The sequence below is a fragment of the Salmo trutta genome, chromosome 13 (genome assembly GCF_901001165.1).
Source record: "Salmo trutta chromosome 13, fSalTru1.1, whole genome shotgun sequence".
NCBI lineage: Eukaryota > Metazoa > Chordata > Actinopteri > Salmoniformes > Salmonidae > Salmo > Salmo trutta.
The window spans coordinates 80,582,894-80,602,462 of record NC_042969.1 but is presented as its reverse complement, the minus strand read 5'-3'; the positions used below and the strand labels follow the sequence as shown (position 1 = coordinate 80,602,462).

The following is a 19,569-nucleotide window of genomic DNA, read 5'->3' as shown; positions in this document are numbered from 1 at the left end:
ACCGTTCGCCCCATGAAGCGTCACATTCTTCACCTACAGAGGGATGGAGAAATATATATAGAGAGAGAGAGAGAGAGAGAGAGAGAGAGAGAGAGAGAGAGAGAGAGAGATAGAAGAGAGAGAGAGAGAGAGAGAGAGAGAGAGAGAGAGAGAGAGAGAGAGAGAGAGAGGAGAGAGAGAGAGAGAGGAGAGAGAGAGAGAGAGAAATAAATATATATATATATATAGAGAGAGAAATTATATACACTGCTCAAAAAAATAAAGGGAACACTTAAACAACACAATGTAACTCCAAGTCAATCACACTTCTGTGAAATCAAACTGTCCACTTAGGAAGCAACACTGATTGACAATAAATTTCACATGCTGTTGTGCAAATGGAATAGACAACAGGTGGAAATTATAGGCAATTAGCAAGACACCCCCAATAAAGGAGTGGTTCTGCAAGTGGGGACCACAGACCACTTCTCAGTTCCTATGCTTCCTGGCTGATGTTTTGGTCACTTTTGAATGCTGGCGGTGCTTTCACTCTAGAGGTAGCATGAGACGGAGTCTACAACCCACACAAGTGGCTCAGGTAGTGCAGCTCATCCAGGATAGCACATCAATGCGAGCTGTGGCAAGGTTTGCTGTGTCTGTCAGCGTAGTGTCCAGAGCATGGAGGCGCTACCAGGAGACAGGCCAGTACATCAGGAGACGTGGAGGAGGCCGTAGGAGGGCAACAACCCAGCAGCAGGACCGCTACCTCCGCCTTTGTGCAAGGAGGAGCAGGAGAAGCACTGCCAGAGCCCTGCAAAATGACCTCCAGCAGGCCACAAATGTGCATGTGTCTGCTCAAACGGTCAGAAACAGACTCCATGAGGGTGGTATGAGGGCCCGACGTCCACAGGTGGGGGTTGTGCTTACAGCCCAACACCGTGCAGGACTTTTGGCATTTGCCAGAGAACACCAAGATTGGCAAATTCGCCACTGGCGCCCTGTGCTCTTCACAGATGAAAGCAGGTTCACACTGAACACGTGACAGACGTGACAGAGTCTGGAGACGCCGTGGAGAACGTTCTGCTGCCTGCAACATCCTCCAGCATGACCGGTTTGGCGGTGGGTCAGTCATGGTGTGGGGTGGCATTTCTTTGGGGGGTCGCACAGCCCTCCATGTGCTCGCCAGAGGTAGCCTGACTGCCATTAGGTACCAAGATGAGATCCTCAGACACCTTGTGAGACCATATGCTGGTGCGGTTGGCACTGGGTTCCTCCTAATGCAAGACAATGCTAGACCTCATGTGGCTGGAGTGTGTCAGCAGTTCCTGCAAGAGGAAGGCATTGATGCCATGGACTGGCCCGCCCGTTCCCCAGACCTGAATCCAATTGAGCACATCTGGGACATCATGTCTCGCTCCATCCACCATGCCACGTTGCACCACAGACTGTCCAGGAGTTGGCGGATGCTTTAGTCCAGGTCTAGGAGGAGATCCCTCAGGAGACCATCCGCCACCTCATCAGGAGCATGCCCAGGCGTTGTAGGGAGGTCATACAGGCACGTGGAGGCCACACACACTACTGAGCCTCATTTTGACTTGTTTTAAGGACATTACATCAAAGTTGGATCAGCCTGTAGTGTGGTTTTCCACTTTAATTTTGAGTGTGACTCCAAATCCAGACCTCCATGGGTTGATAAATTGGATTTCCATTGATTATTTTTGTGTGATTTTGTTGTCAGCACATTCAACTATGTAAAGAAAAAAGTATTTAATAAGATTATTTCTTTCATTCAGATCTAGGATGTGTTGTTTAAGTGTTCCCTTTATTTTTTTGAGCAGTATATATATATATATATATATATATATATATAGAGAGAGAGAGAAATATATATAGAAAGAGAGAAATATATAGATAGAGAGAGAGAGGGAAAGAGAAAGACCTTGTTTCCTCTGAAGATATTTCCATATCTGAATATGACGATCTTCCCAGTGACGTTGATCTCCATCTTTCTCTCCAGCTAGAAGAAGTCCTCTGTACACCCATAGTTCACATACACCAAGTGTGTGTGTGTGTGTGTACACAACCAAGACAACGCAGGAGTGGCTTCAGGACAATGTCCTCGAGTGGCCCAGCCAGAGCCCGGACTTGAACCCGATCGAACATCTCTGGAGAAACCTGAAAATAGCTGTGCAGCGACGCAGGGGTCCGTTTGTTTAAAATCCTGCTGGCGCTCTCCCAGAGCAGGAGGGGCTGATATCTGGGGTCATAGCACCGTCTAGTGACTGTAGTGGAGGGGCTGATATCTGGGGTTATAGCACCGTCTAGTGACTGTAGTGGAGGGGCTGATATCTGGGGTCATAGCACCGTCTAGTGACTGTAGTGGAGGGGCTGATATCTGGGGTCATAGCACCATCTAGTGGAGGGGCTGATATCTGGGGTCATAGCACCGTCTAGTGACTGTAGTGGAGGGGCTGATATCTGGGGTTATAGCACCGTCTAGTGACTGTAGTGGAGGGGCTGATATCTGGGGTCATAGCACCATCTAGTGGAGGGGCTGATATCTGGGGTTATAGCACCGTCTAGTGACTGTAGTGGAGGGGCTGATATCTGGGGTTATAGCACCGTCTAGTGACTGTAGTGGAGGGGCTGATATCTGGGGTCATAGCACCGTCTAGTGACTGTAGTGGAGGGGCTGATATCTGGGGTTATAGCACCATCTAGTGGAGGGGCTGATATCTGGGGTTATAGCACCGTCTAGTGACTGTAGTGGAGGGGCTGATATCTGGGGTTATAGCACCGTCTAGTGACTGTAGTGGAGGGGCTGATATCTGGGGTTATAGCACCGTCTAGTGACTGTAGTGGAGGGGCTGATATCTGGGGTTATAGCACCATCTAGTGGAGGGGCTGATATCTGGGGTTATAGCACCGTCTAGTGACTGTAGTGGAGGGGCTGATATCTGGGGTTATAGCACCGTCTAGTGACTGTAGTGGAGGGGCTGATATCTGGGGTCATAGCACCGTCTAGTGACTGTAGTGGAGGGGCTGATATCTGGGGTTATAGCACCATCTAGTGGAGGGGCTGATATCTGGGGTTATAGCACCGTCTAGTGACTGTAGTGGAGGGGCTGATATCTGGGGTTATAGCACCGTCTAGTGACTGTAGTGGAGGGGCTGATATCTGGGGTTATAGCACCGTCTAGTGACTGTAGTGGAGGGGCTGATATATGGGGTTATAGCACCGTCTAGTGACTGTAGTGGAGGGGCGGATATCTGGGGTTATAGCACCGTCTAGTGACTGTAGTGGAGGGGCTGATATCTGGGGTGATAGCACCGTCTAGTGACTGTAGTGGAGGGGCTGATATCTGGGGTTATAGCACCGTCTAGTGACTGTAGTGGAGGGGCTGATATCTGGGGTTATAGCACCGTCTAGTGACTGTAGTGGAGGGGCTGATATCTGGGGTTATAGCACCGTCTAGTGACTGTAGTGGAGGGGCTGATATCTGGGGTTATAGCACCGTCTAGTGACTGTAGTGGAGGGGCTGATATATGGGGTTATAGCACCGTCTAGTGACTGTAGTGGAGGGGCGGATATCTGGGGTTATAGCACCGTCTAGTGACTGTAGTGGAGGGGCTGATATCTGGGGTGATAGCACCGTCTAGTGACTGTAGTGGAGGGGCTGATATCTGGGGTTATAGCACCGTCTAGTGACTGTAGTGGAGGGGCTGGTATCTGGGGTTATAGCACCGTCTAGTGACTGTAGTGGAGGGGCTGGTATCTGGGGTTATAGCACTGTCTAGTGACTGTAGTGGAGGGGCTGATATCTGGGGTTATAGCACCATCTAGTGACTGTAGTGGAGGGGCTGATATCTGGGGTTATAGCACCATCTAGTGGAGGGGCTGATATCTGGGGTCATAGCACCGTCTAGTGACTGTAGTGGAGGGGCTGATATCTGGGGTTATAGCACCATCTAGTGGAGGGGCTGATATCTGGGGTTATAGCACCGTCTAGTGACTGTAGTGGAGGGGCTGATATCTGGGGTTATAGCACCGTCTAGTGACTGTAGTGGAGGGGCTGATATCTGGGGTTATAGCACCGTCTAGTGACTGTAGTGGAGGGGCTGATATCTGGGGTTATAGCACCGTCTAGTGACTGTAGTGGAGGGGCTGATATATGGGGTTATAGCACCGTCTAGTGACTGTAGTGGAGGGGCGGATATCTGGGGTTATAGCACCGTCTAGTGACTGTAGTGGAGGGGCTGATATCTGGGGTGATAGCACCGTCTAGTGACTGTAGTGGAGGGGCTGATATCTGGGGTTATAGCACCGTCTAGTGACTGTAGTGGAGGGGCTGATATCTGGGGTTATAGCACCGTCTAGTGACTGTAGTGGAGGGGCTGATATCTGGGGTTATAGCACCGTCTAGTGACTGTAGTGGAGGGGCTGATATATGGGGTTATAGCACCGTCTAGTGACTGTAGTGGAGGGGCGGATATCTGGGGTTATAGCACCGTCTAGTGACTGTAGTGGAGGGGCTGATATCTGGGGTGATAGCACCGTCTAGTGACTGTAGTGGAGGGGCTGATATCTTGGGTTATAGCACCGTCTAGTGACTGTAGTGGAGGGGCTGATATCTGGGGTTACAGCACCGTCTAGTGACTGTAGTGGAGGGGCTGGTATCTGGGGTTATAGCACTGTCTAGTGACTGTAGTGGAGGGGCTGATATCTGGGGTTATAGCACCATCTAGTGACTGTAGTGGAGGGGCTGATATCTGGGGTTATAGCACCATCTAGTGGAGGGGCTGATATCTGGGGTTATAGCACTGTCTAGTGACTGTAGTGGAGGGGCTGATATCTGGGGTTATAGCACCGTCTAGTGACTGTAGTGGAGGGGCTGATATCTGGGGTTATAGCACCGTCTAGTGACTGTAGTGGAGGGGCTGATATCTGGGGTTATAGCACCGTCTAGTGACTGTAGTGGAGGGGCTGATATCTGGGGTTATAGCACCATCTAGTGACTGTAGTGGAGGGGCTGATATCTGACGGTAGGCAATTAAGGTCACAGTTATGAAAACCTAGGACACTAAAGAGGCCTTTCTACAGACTCTGAAAACTGAGAACACCAAAAGAAAGATGTCCAGGGTCCCTGCTCATCTGCGTGAACATGCCTTAGGCATGCTGCAAGGAGGTATGAGGACTGCAGATGTGGCCAGGGCAATAAATTGCAATGTCCATACTGTGAGACGCCTAAGACAGCGCTATAGGGAGACAGGACGGATCGTCCTCGCAGTGGCAGACCACATGTAACACCTGCACAGGATCGGTACATCCGAACATCACACCTGCGGGACAGGTACAGGATGGCAACAGTAACACCAGGAACGCACAATCCCTCCATCAGTGCTCAGACTGTCTGCAATGGGCTGAGAGGCTGGACTGAGGGCTTGTAGGCCTGTTGTAAGGCAGGTCCTCACCAGACATCACCGGCAACAACGCCGCCTATGGGCACAAACCCACCGTCGCTGGACCAGACAGGACTGGCAGAAAGCAATCTTCACTGATGAGTCGCGGTTTTGTCTCACCAGGGGTGATGGTCAGATTCACGTTTATCGTTGAAGGAATGAGCTTTACACCGAGGCCTGTACTCTGGAGCGGGATCGATTTGGAGGTGGAGGGTCCGTCATGGTCTGTCACAGTATCATCGGACGGAGCTTGTCGTCATTGTAGGCAATCTCAATGCTGTGCGTTACAGGGAAGACATCCTCCTCCCTCATGTGGTACCCTTCCTGCAGGCTCATCCTAACATGACCCTCCAGCATGACAATGCCACCAGCCATACTGCTCCTTCTGTGTGTGATTTCCTGCAAGACAGGAATGTCAGTGTTCTGCCATGGCCAGCGAAGAGCCTGGATCTCAATCCCATTGAGCACATCTGGGACCTGTTGGATCGGAGGGTGAGGGCAAGGGCCATTCCCCCCAGAAATGTCCGGGAACTTGCAGGTGCCTTGGTGGAAGAGTTGGGTAACATCTTACAGCAAGAACTTGTAAATCTGGTATAGTCCATGAGGAGGAGATGCACTGCAGTACTTAATGCAGCTGGTGGCCACACCAGATACTGACTGTTACTTTTGACCCCCCCCCCCTTGTTCAGGGACACATTATTCCATTTCTGTTAGTCACATGTCTGTGGAAGTTGTTCAGTTTATGTCTCAGGTTGTTGAATCTTATGTTCATACAAATATTTACACGTGTTAAGTTTGCTGAAAATAAACACAGTTGCCATTGAGAGGACATTTCTTTTTTTGCTGAGTTTAGAAGTTATGCACATATGGATAAATCTTAAGCTGTCAGTATATAAAAGTAAGTCAGCACCACTGAAAATATTTCTAAAATGATACTTTATTTTCTTTCAAATTGTAAAAAGCAGACAACCTGCAAATCTGTGCATACATGTGATCTTATTGGAAAACTGACATTTCTAATGAAAGGCAGCCCCTTCCTAAGTGACAAGAAAAAAAAGGCACCAACAGAATCATACTGTATCCCTTCCATCATGAGCCAGTCCCTTTGAACATTCCCAGGAGACTCCAATTTACAGCATCAGAGAGATAGACAGTACAGAGATGACTAGCGACAGTATACATTTGAGATCACAGGACAGTCTCCCCTGAGATTAACGATAAAGAGCAGAGGTCCTCTGCCCTCCTCTCAATCACCAGACTAACTACAAAAGACTAATAAAACTACAAATCCCAGTTACATAAGGAATTAAAGCAGGTTCCCTTTTGGCATCATTCCAAAAATGCATCTAACTGGCAAGGATCACAGTCTAGCGAGCATGGTGAACACTTTTACCGATTATATCTGACAACAACATCCCAGCCATTTCTAAATATTACATTTATAAGCCATTGTAGACTTCAGGCTAGGTTCCAATTGTGAAAATCCCTGAAGATCAACCCTTTCCCTCCTACCCCTGTAGACCCTCTACAGTTTAGGGATGGGCTTGGCTGCCACAGCGATGCTCTCGATGGCACACTCGTCAGACCCCCGTCTGATCCTGAAGAAGCCCCCCTCGCCCCACGCCGTCCCCCAGCTGTTCTTCACCACCCAGAACTTCTGACCCGTGACGTGACATTGGCCGTAGCCCACCAGCAGCACCGCGTGGTTGGTCAGCTCAAACGGGTTGTAGGGGTCATGGAGGCCCGTGTGGTGGTAGATACCCTCCTTGTAGTGCATGAAGTCAGGATACACCTGGACGAGAACAGTGTGAGGAATACACCTGCCATTTTGACTTAAACTAATACTGGCCATCACTCATATAGCTAGCCAATGCACAAACCAACGTGTGTCCCACCTCGAAGGCCACCCCCATGGGTCCGTTCTTGACCAGTTCCAGCATCATGGCAGACTCGCTGCAGCCTCCGTAGAAGCCTCCCACGTAGCTGTAGTCTGAAGTGTAGTGGCGGAGACAGCCATCGGGAACGTCACACGGGGAATCTGTCCCAGCGTACGGATAACACGACTCTTCCACGATCCCAAAGTCCTGGACGTACTTCCCAATGAGGTAGGGGAAGCCACCGTCACAACCTGAGAGGGAGGAGAGGGGAAGTAAGAGGGGTTAGATATGGGAGAAATACAAACACCCGTTGAGGTACAATTATGCAGAGTGTTCGCTCATTACCTTGGGAGTACTGGGAGCAGGAGACGACCTGCTGTGGGCTGAAGATGGGAGTCTCGGTGTTGTTGGTTTGGAGTCGGACACGAGCCTCCAACATTCCCATTAAGGCAAAGGAATAGCAGCTACCACACGAAGCTGAAGCCCACAGAGGACCAATCAAACACTGTCACAACCAATCAAAAACCTCACTGCAACATCAGTGACCACTAAGAACCAGACACCCAGTCAAGCAGTCCGTGGATCCTCTTTAACCTGCAACTAGAGTTCTGTGGGAATGAACCCTAAAAGCCAATTTATGTTTGAGCTGAAAATGTGGTCGGAGGCTTCGTATGGAGGGTGTGACAATTGTGGAGCCTCCGGAGGTATGCAGAGGCAAAGTTAAGCTCCGTACCACATCTCACCTCAAGCTGAAATGCAGAGGGCTCCGTATAGCTCTGATTGATGGGAGGTAGGGGCGGTACATCCTGTATAAACGAACTCACTTCACAATAGTTCTGCAGTAAATGCTGTACGGCCAGTGTCGACCATGCAGAGCCTTTTAGGCAGGGCAGAAAGCCCCACTCACAGCAGAAGGCCCCTGTTAAAACCCTTCAGAGCCCCTAAATCCCAGCCGTTGCCCTCAGCCATGCAACAACTCACTACAGACACGAGCGCTGTGTCTGCGGGTTGAGACGGGAACAGTGGCCACTAATGCTGGAGGGACCATTGATTTAGCAGTGGTACAGCCCTGTAGAGGACATTCCTAAGGCCTCAGACACAGCAGACAGGCTGAACATTAACCACATGGGTTGGGAGGAGACATATTGCCAAGAGTCACGATAGACAAGTGTAGGTATTTGACCCGGCGTGTGTTACCCTGGTTGCGGACAGGACTGAGGTAGTTGACTCCGTTGGCATCTCTCCAGTCCCAGCGCTCAGGGAGGCCGGCCGCCATCTTGACTAGCGTTGCTGTCACAGGGGCGGGGCCAACACGTCTGGGGAGGAGCATAGACTCATACAATAAGGGAACACCATGGACATTTCTTGCAATGAATCCAAAATGAGTGTTCCTATTGAACACCTTTAGGTACTACCTCAGTTAGAGTCCTGTTTCATACCTACTGACCACCACCAATGTGATCTCTTCCCCAATGTCTCCTGAGGTGAACACAAGTCCCCCCCACACTATGGATTAGAGTCACAGCATGGACTGTACATAGTTCCCCACCCTATTTCTGACACCAAACCATTACTTTAAAATCCATGGTGGGGGGGGGGGGGGGGGGGGTGAACAAGTGGAGAGAAAATACAGCTCAGCTGGGGGTTGAGAGAGAGAACAGGCATTTGTAAGCCCTTGTACAGAATGTTTCTTACCAGAGCAGTCTGGACGAGTTGGGGCCAGAGACAGTGTTCCATTATCCTAAAACAGGGCCCTGTAGCCTTGGACTCACCTGCCATGACGATTCTCTCCAGGGGACCAACTGTCCCTCCCACATTATCAAATTGCTTTTGTCAACCCCAGTTTGATCGTTGGAATGTGATACAAAATGAGGCGAAGGTGTGCATTAGGACCACACGGACACCTCTGAGCGGTCAGTAGGCTGTGTTTGACTGGATAAAATATATTCCATTATGTCCCCCCCACTTCCAAAACCAAAGTTAGGACCCTGATTTTCACCCTTTTCTTTCAGAAGTAACAAATCTCACAGCTGACAGCCTCATCCTGCTTCTTCCTTGGGGACGTAGTACATGTGTGAAGTTCACCAAAATGAGTTTCATAATTTAATTCCTGTTTCAATACATAGTTTGACGAGTGACTGTACCTGGGGATGTGTGAAGCTGGTCCCCCAGCCCTGTGCATTAGCTGCTGCAGAGTGTAGGTCTCATGTTCGCTGTAGGCTGTGGCTTTCCAGGAGCTCTGGGCCATGTTGATGGAGTCAATGAAGTCCATGTTGTGTTTGTAGGACCTCTGGAGCAACCTGGTGGAGGGGAGGGAGGAGTAAACAGACCTGGAGCAACCTGGGGGAGGGAGGAGTAAACAGACCTGGAGCAACCTGGGGGAGGGAGGAGTAAACAGACCTGGAGCAACCTGGGGGAGGGAGGAGTAAAGACTGATTCTACCTCCGCATTGCTTGTTGTTTTAGGCTGGGTTTCTGTATAACACTGACATCGGCTGATGTAAAGACACAGACCCGCTCAGGCCAGAACACATGACTCACTTGACACACGAGCAGTGACTGACAGCCAATGTAAAAGAGTCTAAAAACAAAGCAGACTGCTTGTTTTTCAATATGAGCAATGCTCACAGTAAAAAGGAACCATGGATGAAAAATAGCCTTCCAGCCAACTATACAACTTTAATGTGAAAACATAGCTGATTATTGGAGAGCATTATTATTGGGCAGTGTGTGTCAAGCCCCCTATAAAACCCGGAGACTACTCACATGTTATTGGGATGATAGCGGTGTGTGTGTAGGGAGCGAGGAGGTATTGGGACAACCCTCTTGGCAGTGAAGCAGGCCCAGTTGTTCCCCAGAGAATCATGGACCCAGCCTGGCAGAGTCTGGTCACAGTAGCTGGTCACCTTAGAGCCCTGCTCAGAGTACTGGAACAGAGGAGAAAAATCAGTCTGTGTACGAGGCGTCCCTGTGTGTTGTGTAGAAAGAGGACAAACACATATTGAATCTTTATGGTCTGAGTTGGAGATTAAAAAGCAGAAGATCAAGTCAGTGATGTTTTATTCAAGTGGATGTGGCAGTTACCCTGATAACAGCTGAGAGAGAAGAGAGAGCAGACAGTGTGGCTTTATGAACAGCAATGAGTAAGTAACAATGGGCTTTTCCAGTGAAGCATGTGGTGTGTCACTGTGCTGAAACAAGTCCAGACGGTTTCAATAAGGAAGTACAAGTGACATGCAGACATCAGCTCTACCACGTAGGAGGGACACCTCAACATTTCCCCTGATAAAGTCACAAGGAAGTCACGTGAAAAAGCAAAACGAAATACAACCCTGAATGAAAAAGTAGCAACACAACAGTGAAAGTAACTGAAACACAAGCCTGAATACATCAGTGTAGCAACAGATGTAAAAGCCAGATTAGTGACTGAACCACCAACCCTGAAATTACAGGAAAGGTGACCAGCCATGTGTCTGAAACGTAATGGTCAAGGCTACAAGGTAGGACTTCCGTCGCGGCCGGCCTGCTCATCAGGCAGCCTCCTACAGTGGGAGATTGATGGCATTTAATGAGCTAAACTGACCAAGATGCACCTCTAACACATAAAACCTCACAATTCTGCCCCCAAAACAATGACAAGTCCCCTCAACCAGTGGCGTATGGGCTTTTTAGGTGAGAACTGATGCCACCCTTTGATAAGCAGTGGCCACTTTGTCAAAGGCACAAAACATTTTGCTTGTCCATTCCCAGCATGCCTCTCCAGGGAGCTGCTATAGAGAATCTGTGCAGCACTTCAACATCCCATCAAATCCTGTAGCAGATAAAGGATATGGTAGAACAAGTATGTGGCCTTTTCTGTAGCCTACAGGCTGGAGATAAAAATGTGTAATTCCATAACTGCCAACAATGTTCCAGACCTCTTGACAGAGATCGTAGTATGTTACTGTATAGACTAACGTGTAACCCTGAATGAAACACAAGTGAGAGCATAAACCTGCCTTGAAGAAGCCAAACCACTTGTAGTCGTTGAGGACAACCTCAAAGCCCTGATTGTAGATGAGGGTGAAGAATCCCGTGTTCCCCAGGTCGTCCACCGCCACAGACAGCTTCTCCAGGTGCACCGTTATCGACTTATCAATAGTGTCTTTTTTAAAACAAACAGAGAGACATTTTGGTAATTACTTCTCAATTCAACTTCGGGCTTCTTCTGTATTGCAAAGTAAGACGGGGTAGACACGAACATTAGGCAGTGGTGAAAGTTATCAAACATTGTATAATTGATTGTGCTTTTTGTAACAATAGTCTACAAACAGAGGCAATAGTAGACTACCGGGTCAAGTTTACACTCGAACCAATTAAAAGTTTGTTACATAGTCTACTTGATTGCTTAAAGCGTGAGTTTGTTCCGTATTTCCAGCTCTTACCCATCAGAGAGCAGTTGATGCCTTTGTCTTGCCCCCCCTTCGATACCTGGAACACCCAGGAGCCCAACAGGTCTTCATATGTGCAGTTGGCCGGGGTATCAGCCTGGGAGCCCTCCACCCAGAGCAGAAACACACACAGCAACACACCTCTCACCTTCATCACGTCACACCGCGCTCGTTTTTACACGACGCAGAGAGTTGAGTCTAGGATAATAACTAGCGAGGAACTTCACTCTACGTAAAAGCACAACTACAAAAAGGTAGGCTATATTTCCCCGAACTTCGATGCAACTGCGAGACGTGTTTGTACTTTGTCCTCTGCGCTTTTGTACAGTGAGAATGAACTTTCCCTTCGGTCATATGACCCGCTGCAGCTTCTCACGTGACTCGCTGAAGCTTTTAGAGACAAAGATGATTTATTATATTGACAAGAAAACCGAGTGACCCCCTCTAACAACGGAAATACATGTCCTCAATGATTGAAGGCAAATTAGGTCAGGTGGAACCATTGTAGCCAATGATGCACAACTTACTCATTTTTCTCAAAGTTACCGGAATGCAACGTGAAACCAATTATATCAGTACATTTGTAACAGCCTATACATTACGAAACTTCTATTGGATTAAATTAGCCTCTCGTAACTCGACACTCTTTCACATACAGATTTAGGGCAAATTAAATCCTCTCGTTTCGCCTGTTCCTGTATGGTGGAGAGGATCGAATTGAAAGGGAAACTGCAAATGTCGGTAATGACTGGCGTGTCCCTTGTTAAGGCAAATTACATTCAATCGGTTTTCAGCTGTGAAGACGCTTCACTTCAGCAACTCTGCTGTGGCTGACTTTTAAAATCTGTAAGTCTTTCATCAGTGAAAGACAATAGTTTAATTGGATAATGAGAACACTCAATATAATTTTTTATGTTTTTTAAAAGTGTGTCCAGGATATAAACTCAGCAATAAAAGAGACATCCTCTCACTGTCAACTGCGTTTATTTTATATTTGTATGAAAATAACAAGATTCAACAACTGAGACATAAAGTGAACAAGTTCCACAAACATGTGACTAACAGAAATGGAATAATGTGTCCCTGAACAAAGGGGGGGTCGAAATCAAAAGTAACAGTCAGTATCTGGTGTGGCCACCAGCTGCATTATGTACTGCAGTGCATCTGTAACCAATGTGAAATGGCTAGTTAGTTAGCGGTGGTGCGCGCTAATAGCATTTCAATCAGTGACGTCACTCGCTCTGAGACTTGAAGTAGGGTTTCCCCTTGCGTTGCAAGGGCCGCGGCTTTTGTGGCGCGATGGGTAACGATGCTTCGTGGGGTGTCAGTTGTTGATGTGTGCAAGGGTCCCTGGTTCGAGCCCGGGTTGGGGCGAAGAGAGGGACGGAACCTACACTGTTACACATCTCCACATGTACTGCACTAGATTTGCCAGTTCTTGCTGTGAGATGTTACCCCACTCTTCCAGCAAGGCACCTGCAAGTTCCCGAACATTTCTGGGGAGAATGGCCCTAGCCCTCACCCTCCAATACATCAGGTCCCAGACGTGCTCAATAGGATTGAGGTCCGGGCTCTTCGCTGGCCATAGCAGAACACTGACATTACTGTCTTGCAGGAAATCACACACATCTTCAAATAATATTTTTTCAGGAATCTCCTTGCGAATGATTTTGCTGAAGATTGTATCTCCGCCAGCCTGGGCAACCTGAGATTTTGCTATCTCATCCGACATGTATGGCTGGTGGCATTGTCATGCTGGAGGGTCATGTCAGGATGAGCCTGCAGGAAGGGTACCACATGAGGGAGGAGGATGTCTTCCCTGTAACGCACAGCGTTGAGATTGCCTGCAATGACAACAAGCTCAGTCCGATGATGCTGTGACACACCGCCCCAGACCATGACGGACCCTCCACCTCCAAATCGATCCCGCTCGGTGTACATTCATTCCTTCGACAATAAACGCGAATCTGACCATCACCCCTGGTGAGACAAAACCGCGACTCGTCATGAAGAGCACCTTTTGCCAGTCCTGTCTGGTCCAGCGACGGTGGGTTTGTGCCCATAGGCGACGTTGTTGCCAGTGATGTCTGGTGAGGACCTGCCTTACAACAGGCCTACAAGCCCTCAGTCCAGCCTCTCTCAGCCTATTGCGGACAGTCTGAGCACTGATGGAGGGATTGTGCATTCCTGGTGTAACTCGGGCAGTTGTTGTTGCCATCCTGTACCTGTCCTGCAGGTGTGATGTTCGGATGTACCGATCCTGTGCAGATGTTGTTACACGTGGTCTGCCACTGCGAGGACGATCAGCTTTCCGTCCTGTCTCCCTGTAGCGCTGTCTTCGGCGTCTCCCAGTACAGACATGGCAATTTATTGCCCTGGCCACATCTGCAGTCCTCATGCCATTCCACCCAGAAATGTTTATGTCTCAGTTGTTGAATCTGGTTATGTTCATACAAATATTTACACATGTTAATTTTGCTGAAGATAAACGCAGTTGACAGTGACAGGACGTTTATTTTTTTGCTGAGTTTATAAGGATTAAGGTTAGGGTTAAGTTTAGGGTTCAAATCAAATTACATTTCATTAGTCACATGCGCTGAATACAACAGGTGTAAACCTTACAGTGAAATGCTTACTTACGAGCCCCTAACCAACAATTCAGTTAAAAAAAAATATGGATAAGAATAAGAAATAAAAGTAACAAGTAATCAAAAAGCAGCAGTAAAATAACAATAGTGAGACTATATACAGTGGGTACCGGTACAGAGTCAATGTGTGGGGGCACCGGTTAGTTGAGGTAATATGTAAATGTAGGTAGAGTTATTAAAGTGGCTATGCATAGATGATAACAACAGAGAGTAGCAGTGGTGTAAAGCGGGTGGGGGAATGCAAATAGTCTGGGTAGACATATGATTAGATGTTCAGGGGTCTAATGGCTTGGGGGTAGAAGCTGTTTAAAAGCCTCTTGGACCTAGACTTGGCGCTCCGGTACCGCTTGCCGTGAGGTAGCAGAGAGAGCAGTCTATGACTAGGGTGGCTGGAGTCTTGACAATTTTTTGGGTCTTCCTCTGACACTGCCTGGTATAGAGGTCCTGGATGGCAGGCAGCTTAGCCCCAGTGATGTACTGGGCCGTACGCACTACCCTCTGTAGTGCCTTGCGGTCGGAGGCCGAGCAGTTGCCGTACCAGGCAGTGATGCAACCGGTCAGGATGCTCTCGATGTTGCAGCTGTAGAACCTTTTGAGGATCTCAGGACCCATGCCAAATATTTTTAGTTTCCTGATGGGGATTAAGCTTTGTCGTGCCCTCTTCACGACTGTCTTGGTGTGTTTGGACCATTCTAGTTTGTTGTTGATGTGGACACTGTCGTGACGTTGTATTAGTTAATGAGCAACAGTTGACGACTGTTGCTCATCGAATGATTAACGGTTTATAATTGCGTGATTAAATGAATTAAGCAATGAATCAAGCAATTATTAACTCATTAACCTGGGGCACCATGGGAACATTGTTTTGATTGAGTTTCTATTTCCCAAATTAACTCAAAGGATATCAGAATATCGATTTTACAACAGTCGCTAAATTAATCAATTTCCTCTACAGTCTCATAATCTGAACGTCGCATAATCCGGGAATCTGCACGGACCCGGGCTTTACCACTGAATTTACCACACCAATCTTAGTTGATTATTTATTTACTAGCAAGCTAAAATGATGATAAAAATGCACATACACAAAACACAGTCTAGCTATTGATTAGGACTTAGTATAACGGGCCAACACACTATGGCGCGTGTTACCCAAAATGGGGATTTTAAAGAGAGAGAAATAAAGGAAGTACACGAGAGAAATATACATTTGGGTTCATTTGTCAACCATGCTTATTTAACTAGCCTTGCCCCGAACTGCCGCTCTTACGGGTCAGAATATAATGATGTAATTACGTGTTGGAGGTCTCAGGTGGGAAGCTCGCCGTGGGTCGTTTAGAATTCTCAATGACGCACTTCTCCGGCGCAACTCTCTGGTTGTCCTCACGATGTCAGTGTCCTTCTTGGCTAAGTGGTCTGATCTCTCACCCTTGATCTGAAAGGGGTCTTCTGAGGACAGACAGCTCTGTAGCTCAGAGCTCACAGCTTCGGCCCGAACGGGGTAGATACCACGATTCAATGGAGAGTGGAGGCTGGGTGGTTCGGCTTGAATTCACCCGCTTAGACACAGCTACTCGTCCGTAGCTCGTGTAGAAAAAGATTTCTTTGTCTTCAACCTTGTGTTTCGTTTTGGGGTTCGTCGACTTTGTTAGACCTTCGCTGCAGCTTGGGGTCAATTAGTCTCCTATGTTAATTCTTCACTCTCCTGTCTTATACCCTCGGGTCAGAAGTGGGTGTAACCGCCTTTAGGGCAATTCTCTGGGCGGACCAAGTAAAGGGGCAAGGCTTTGGCTCTACTAAAAATCCAATTTTAGACACTAACTTCACATTTCATCTTTACCAAAACATTCTGTTTGATTTGGATATTTTCTACACAACGTACAATGTATAAACATCAGGCATATACTGGGAAAACTCTTAAAGGTACAATGTTTTCATAATAACGTCATCTCTTAACCTTTAAAAACAATACAAAAGTTACATACATTTTAATATTCCACCTCTCGTCATGACCACCATTGTGGCTGACGGAAACCATTGTTCCAAAGTCCCTTTATTGCATGTTTAATGTTCTGAGGCCAGTTCTCCATTGTTAGGACAAAGGAATTTCTCTGTGGCCTAAGTTTTATTATGGGCGTGAGGTGTCATAAAACCCCCACATCTTCAGACCCCTAGATCTCTCCTCCTCTGTTGGGGGTTTGGGAGATAATCTGTAGGGTGGTGGTCTCCTGTACCCTGACCTGATCAGGACAGTCATGACAGTCCCCCTCTGGTAGGTTCAACTTGGAATGATTCTGCATGTTGCAACCCACCATAAGAATGACCATCGGATGTCCTGGTCTGTGGATCATCAGAGCAGCCCCCCCCCCCTTTGGTGGTTCCCCCTGTTAGGCTTTCCGCAAGCTGTGGATCACCACCAGAATGGACCTAGGAGGTCTGGCAGTGGCTCTGTGTTCCGGCCCGTCGTCCGGTTATCCCGGTTAGTGGACCTACGCAGTAACTTGGCAGACGTTAATGACGCACTACACTCAGGCAATACATCATTACATTTCCTCCCCAAACGAGCAGCGTCTTGGCTCTAAGGCTTCCTAAGTGTCAAAGGTAATGAAACGAAAAATTGGAATAAAAACATAAAAGTATACAAAATATGTCTACCACACCTTAATCATCTAATATGGACTATGTTCTATATATGTCCAAGGTCTTGGTTAAATAGCTCTATCATGGCATTGTCTCTAATGTCATGTCTAGGGCGATCCTACTTGCAGGTGGGTAGTTAAGGCACTTGGAAAACTTGGCCCCTGGAGGCCAAAGCTTACATTAGGGACATTACTGGGCTGACCTAGCGAGTTCGGGAGAGGAGGCTGGGACTGGGCCCTGTAAGAGGGTTTCCGGATCCATTGCCAACTTTCCAAAAATCGGGATCGCTTCCGTCCCACGGGTGATCCTAGTATAAGACCTCATTAGGTCTTCCATTGCACGTGTGCGCCTGTGTACGTAGTAGGTGCACACGCCAAGGGAAATGAGACCAAGGATCATGGTAACAGTCAGGATACTGTCCGGCACAGTCCAAGAGCGGGCGACAGACCAATCTTTTGGTCTGTAGTCAGTCGGGTCGACTAACAGTGCCTCATCCAGTACGCTAAGATCAACAGTCATGGGTCCCTCGTACTGGATTTGGTATTGAATAGCTTGTGGTAACTCAAGGGAACGTTTAGCAAAAGCGTCCGGCATTTCAATCTCTGTGTCTATCCGGTCGTCGGGAAGGTGGTATAGAGCGAGGTCGTCTACGTGAATAATCTCCTCCTCTGGTACCGTAACAAAAACAGTCTGGTTGGGGAGGTTCAATTGGGTGATGGAGTCATGGCGTTCGTAAGTCATAGTGGCGGACGCGAACGGTGTGTTGACCAACCATCGGTTCCCTACCACCTCCACTTGTGTGGTGGTGGCCCCATCCCTGGCTGTTAGTTTGGCTCTACAGCGTTCTTCGCTGGTGATAGCTTTAATACCACAAAGACGCTCAGTGTTATCCCTGACAAATGGTTTGCTAGGACAAAGGTAGTGGACATCTTTGGTTAGAGTACACATTAGCAGGTTAGGGGTGAGATAGAAATCTGGGTTGTTTTCCTGGTAAGCTACAACTGGGGGCGTGGCAATCTTTACGTGGGTACTGTCGCACCAAAATCCTACATTGAGAACCGTTTTCAATCTATAGATATTCTCCAGTTCAACAACCGGCAGCGTCAGTAGAAAACCCACTTCATTACGATCAACATCAACGTGTATTGGGATGGCCGACCCCAGACTATAGGCCAAATGTGATTGTAACGGCCTTAGTGTGGTTGAAGTAGCTGAGGTCAATATGTCGTGCACCATTGAGAGGGGCACTAGATATGAGGGGATTCTATTCATGGCCAAGTGGTCCATAGAAGAGCTAACTTCACGGAGAAAATCCTCCAGTAACAATCGAACCAATTGGACATGGGCATAGTCATGGTTCATGACCTCTGCTAGCTTTCCTACAGACAGGATAGTTTTGTTCAGGAGAGTAGCGTGTATGTTGACCACCAGAATAGTGTCCTGGAGAGACTTTCCCACATGTTGCAACCTAAGGGCCTGTGCCTTCATCTGCTGCTGGATAAGTGGCATCTCTTCAGTAATCTCCCTAACATTCCTCTTGACTGTGGCTAGACTGACTGCGTTGACGGCAGTGGTACCTAGGGCAAATAGTGACCCTACGGCTGCCCCTATCGATAGTAGCGCCCCGACGAATCGTTTTTCTTGCCTGGGCTCAGCTAGTTCTGACTGGGTTACTGTGAACTTTTGGAGTTGGGCCAACATATGGGCAGTGTCTAGCTGGGCGTGCTTAATTGCCTGGCTGGTCCAGTCAGCCCCGGCCCAACTCAAATGCGCCGCAGGTGGAATGTGTTGGCGGTACACATTCTCTGCATCTAGGCGGACATATACCCTCTGCGTGTGTACTCTGCAGTTAGTTATGAGGAGTCCTGGATCGTCGCGGAGAACGATTCCCGTAGGGGGTCCGTTCGTGATTACGTCTGCTGGGTTGGTTTTGACCAGGGCGCAGAGTGTCAGGATCATCCAAAGGAACTCCATCCTACAGAAACGCATAATCAGAGATTGTTGGATTATTTCAGTTATTTGTATTCGTAAACAAAAATTGTTTTGACAACTAATTTTCTGTTTTTCTTATTTTTAATCAGTACAGCGCAGGACGATATCACTAGTGACAACAGATGTATATCTGGTAGCTGGGAAGAGAATAAAAGATATTAGGTGCAACGTACTGGTCTCCTGGAAGGGATCAGCTGAGGGTACTTAAGAATTTTCTTAGTACCTCTGTTTTTTTGCTAGGGTTTTTATCTATTCGGTGCTGGCTAGCACCCCTTCTATTCCCATGGGGGGAGTGTACAACTTGATTTGGTTCCAGTGGGCCCACTTTAATGTGGCGTTTTGTCGACCTTTGCTGATTTTGATCTGGTAAGCTACAGGTGATAGCTTCACCACAATCTCGTGTGGCCCCGTCCAGTGGGGCAGGAACTTTGTTGCGACGCCCGCGGGTTTGGTGTATATGTAGTACCACACCTTATCTCCGACCTCGAACACCTGGTGTGAGGCTTTTTTGTCGTAATAGGTCTTGTCACCTTCTGCACTTCTT

At 48.0% G+C, this 19,569-nt stretch overlaps 1 protein-coding gene across 1 annotated transcript; it reads right to left on the bottom strand.

The window, feature by feature from the left end:
- Positions 1-6,358: 6,358 nt before the first annotated feature.
- On the bottom strand, positions 6,359-12,135 carry LOC115206587 (dipeptidyl peptidase 1-like). The gene is made up of 8 exons (XM_029773727.1): positions 11,740-12,135; positions 11,314-11,459; positions 10,082-10,242; positions 9,461-9,616; positions 8,514-8,632; positions 7,662-7,793; positions 7,335-7,567; positions 6,359-7,231 (listed from the first exon to the last, which is right to left on the bottom strand). Exons 1-8 carry the CDS (start codon positions 11,897-11,899, stop codon positions 6,965-6,967), a joined length of 1,374 nt encoding a protein of 457 aa, XP_029629587.1. The 5' UTR covers positions 11,900-12,135; the 3' UTR covers positions 6,359-6,964.
- Positions 12,136-19,569: the final 7,434 nt, after the last annotated feature.

Excerpts from the sequence above, each read along its gene's own strand:
- LOC115206587 (XM_029773727.1), bottom strand. The coding sequence starts at position 11,899 with ATGAAGGTGAGAGGTGTGTTGCTGTGTGTGTTTCTGCTCTGGGTGGAG. Across the intron at positions 7,568-7,661 it reads CTGCTCCCAGTACTCCCAAG|GTTGTGACGGTGGCTTCCCC; the intron begins GTAATGAGCGAA and ends CCTCCCTCTCAG. Across the intron at positions 7,232-7,334 it reads CCATGGGGGTGGCCTTCGAG|GTGTATCCTGACTTCATGCA; the intron begins GTGGGACACACG and ends GTTCTCGTCCAG.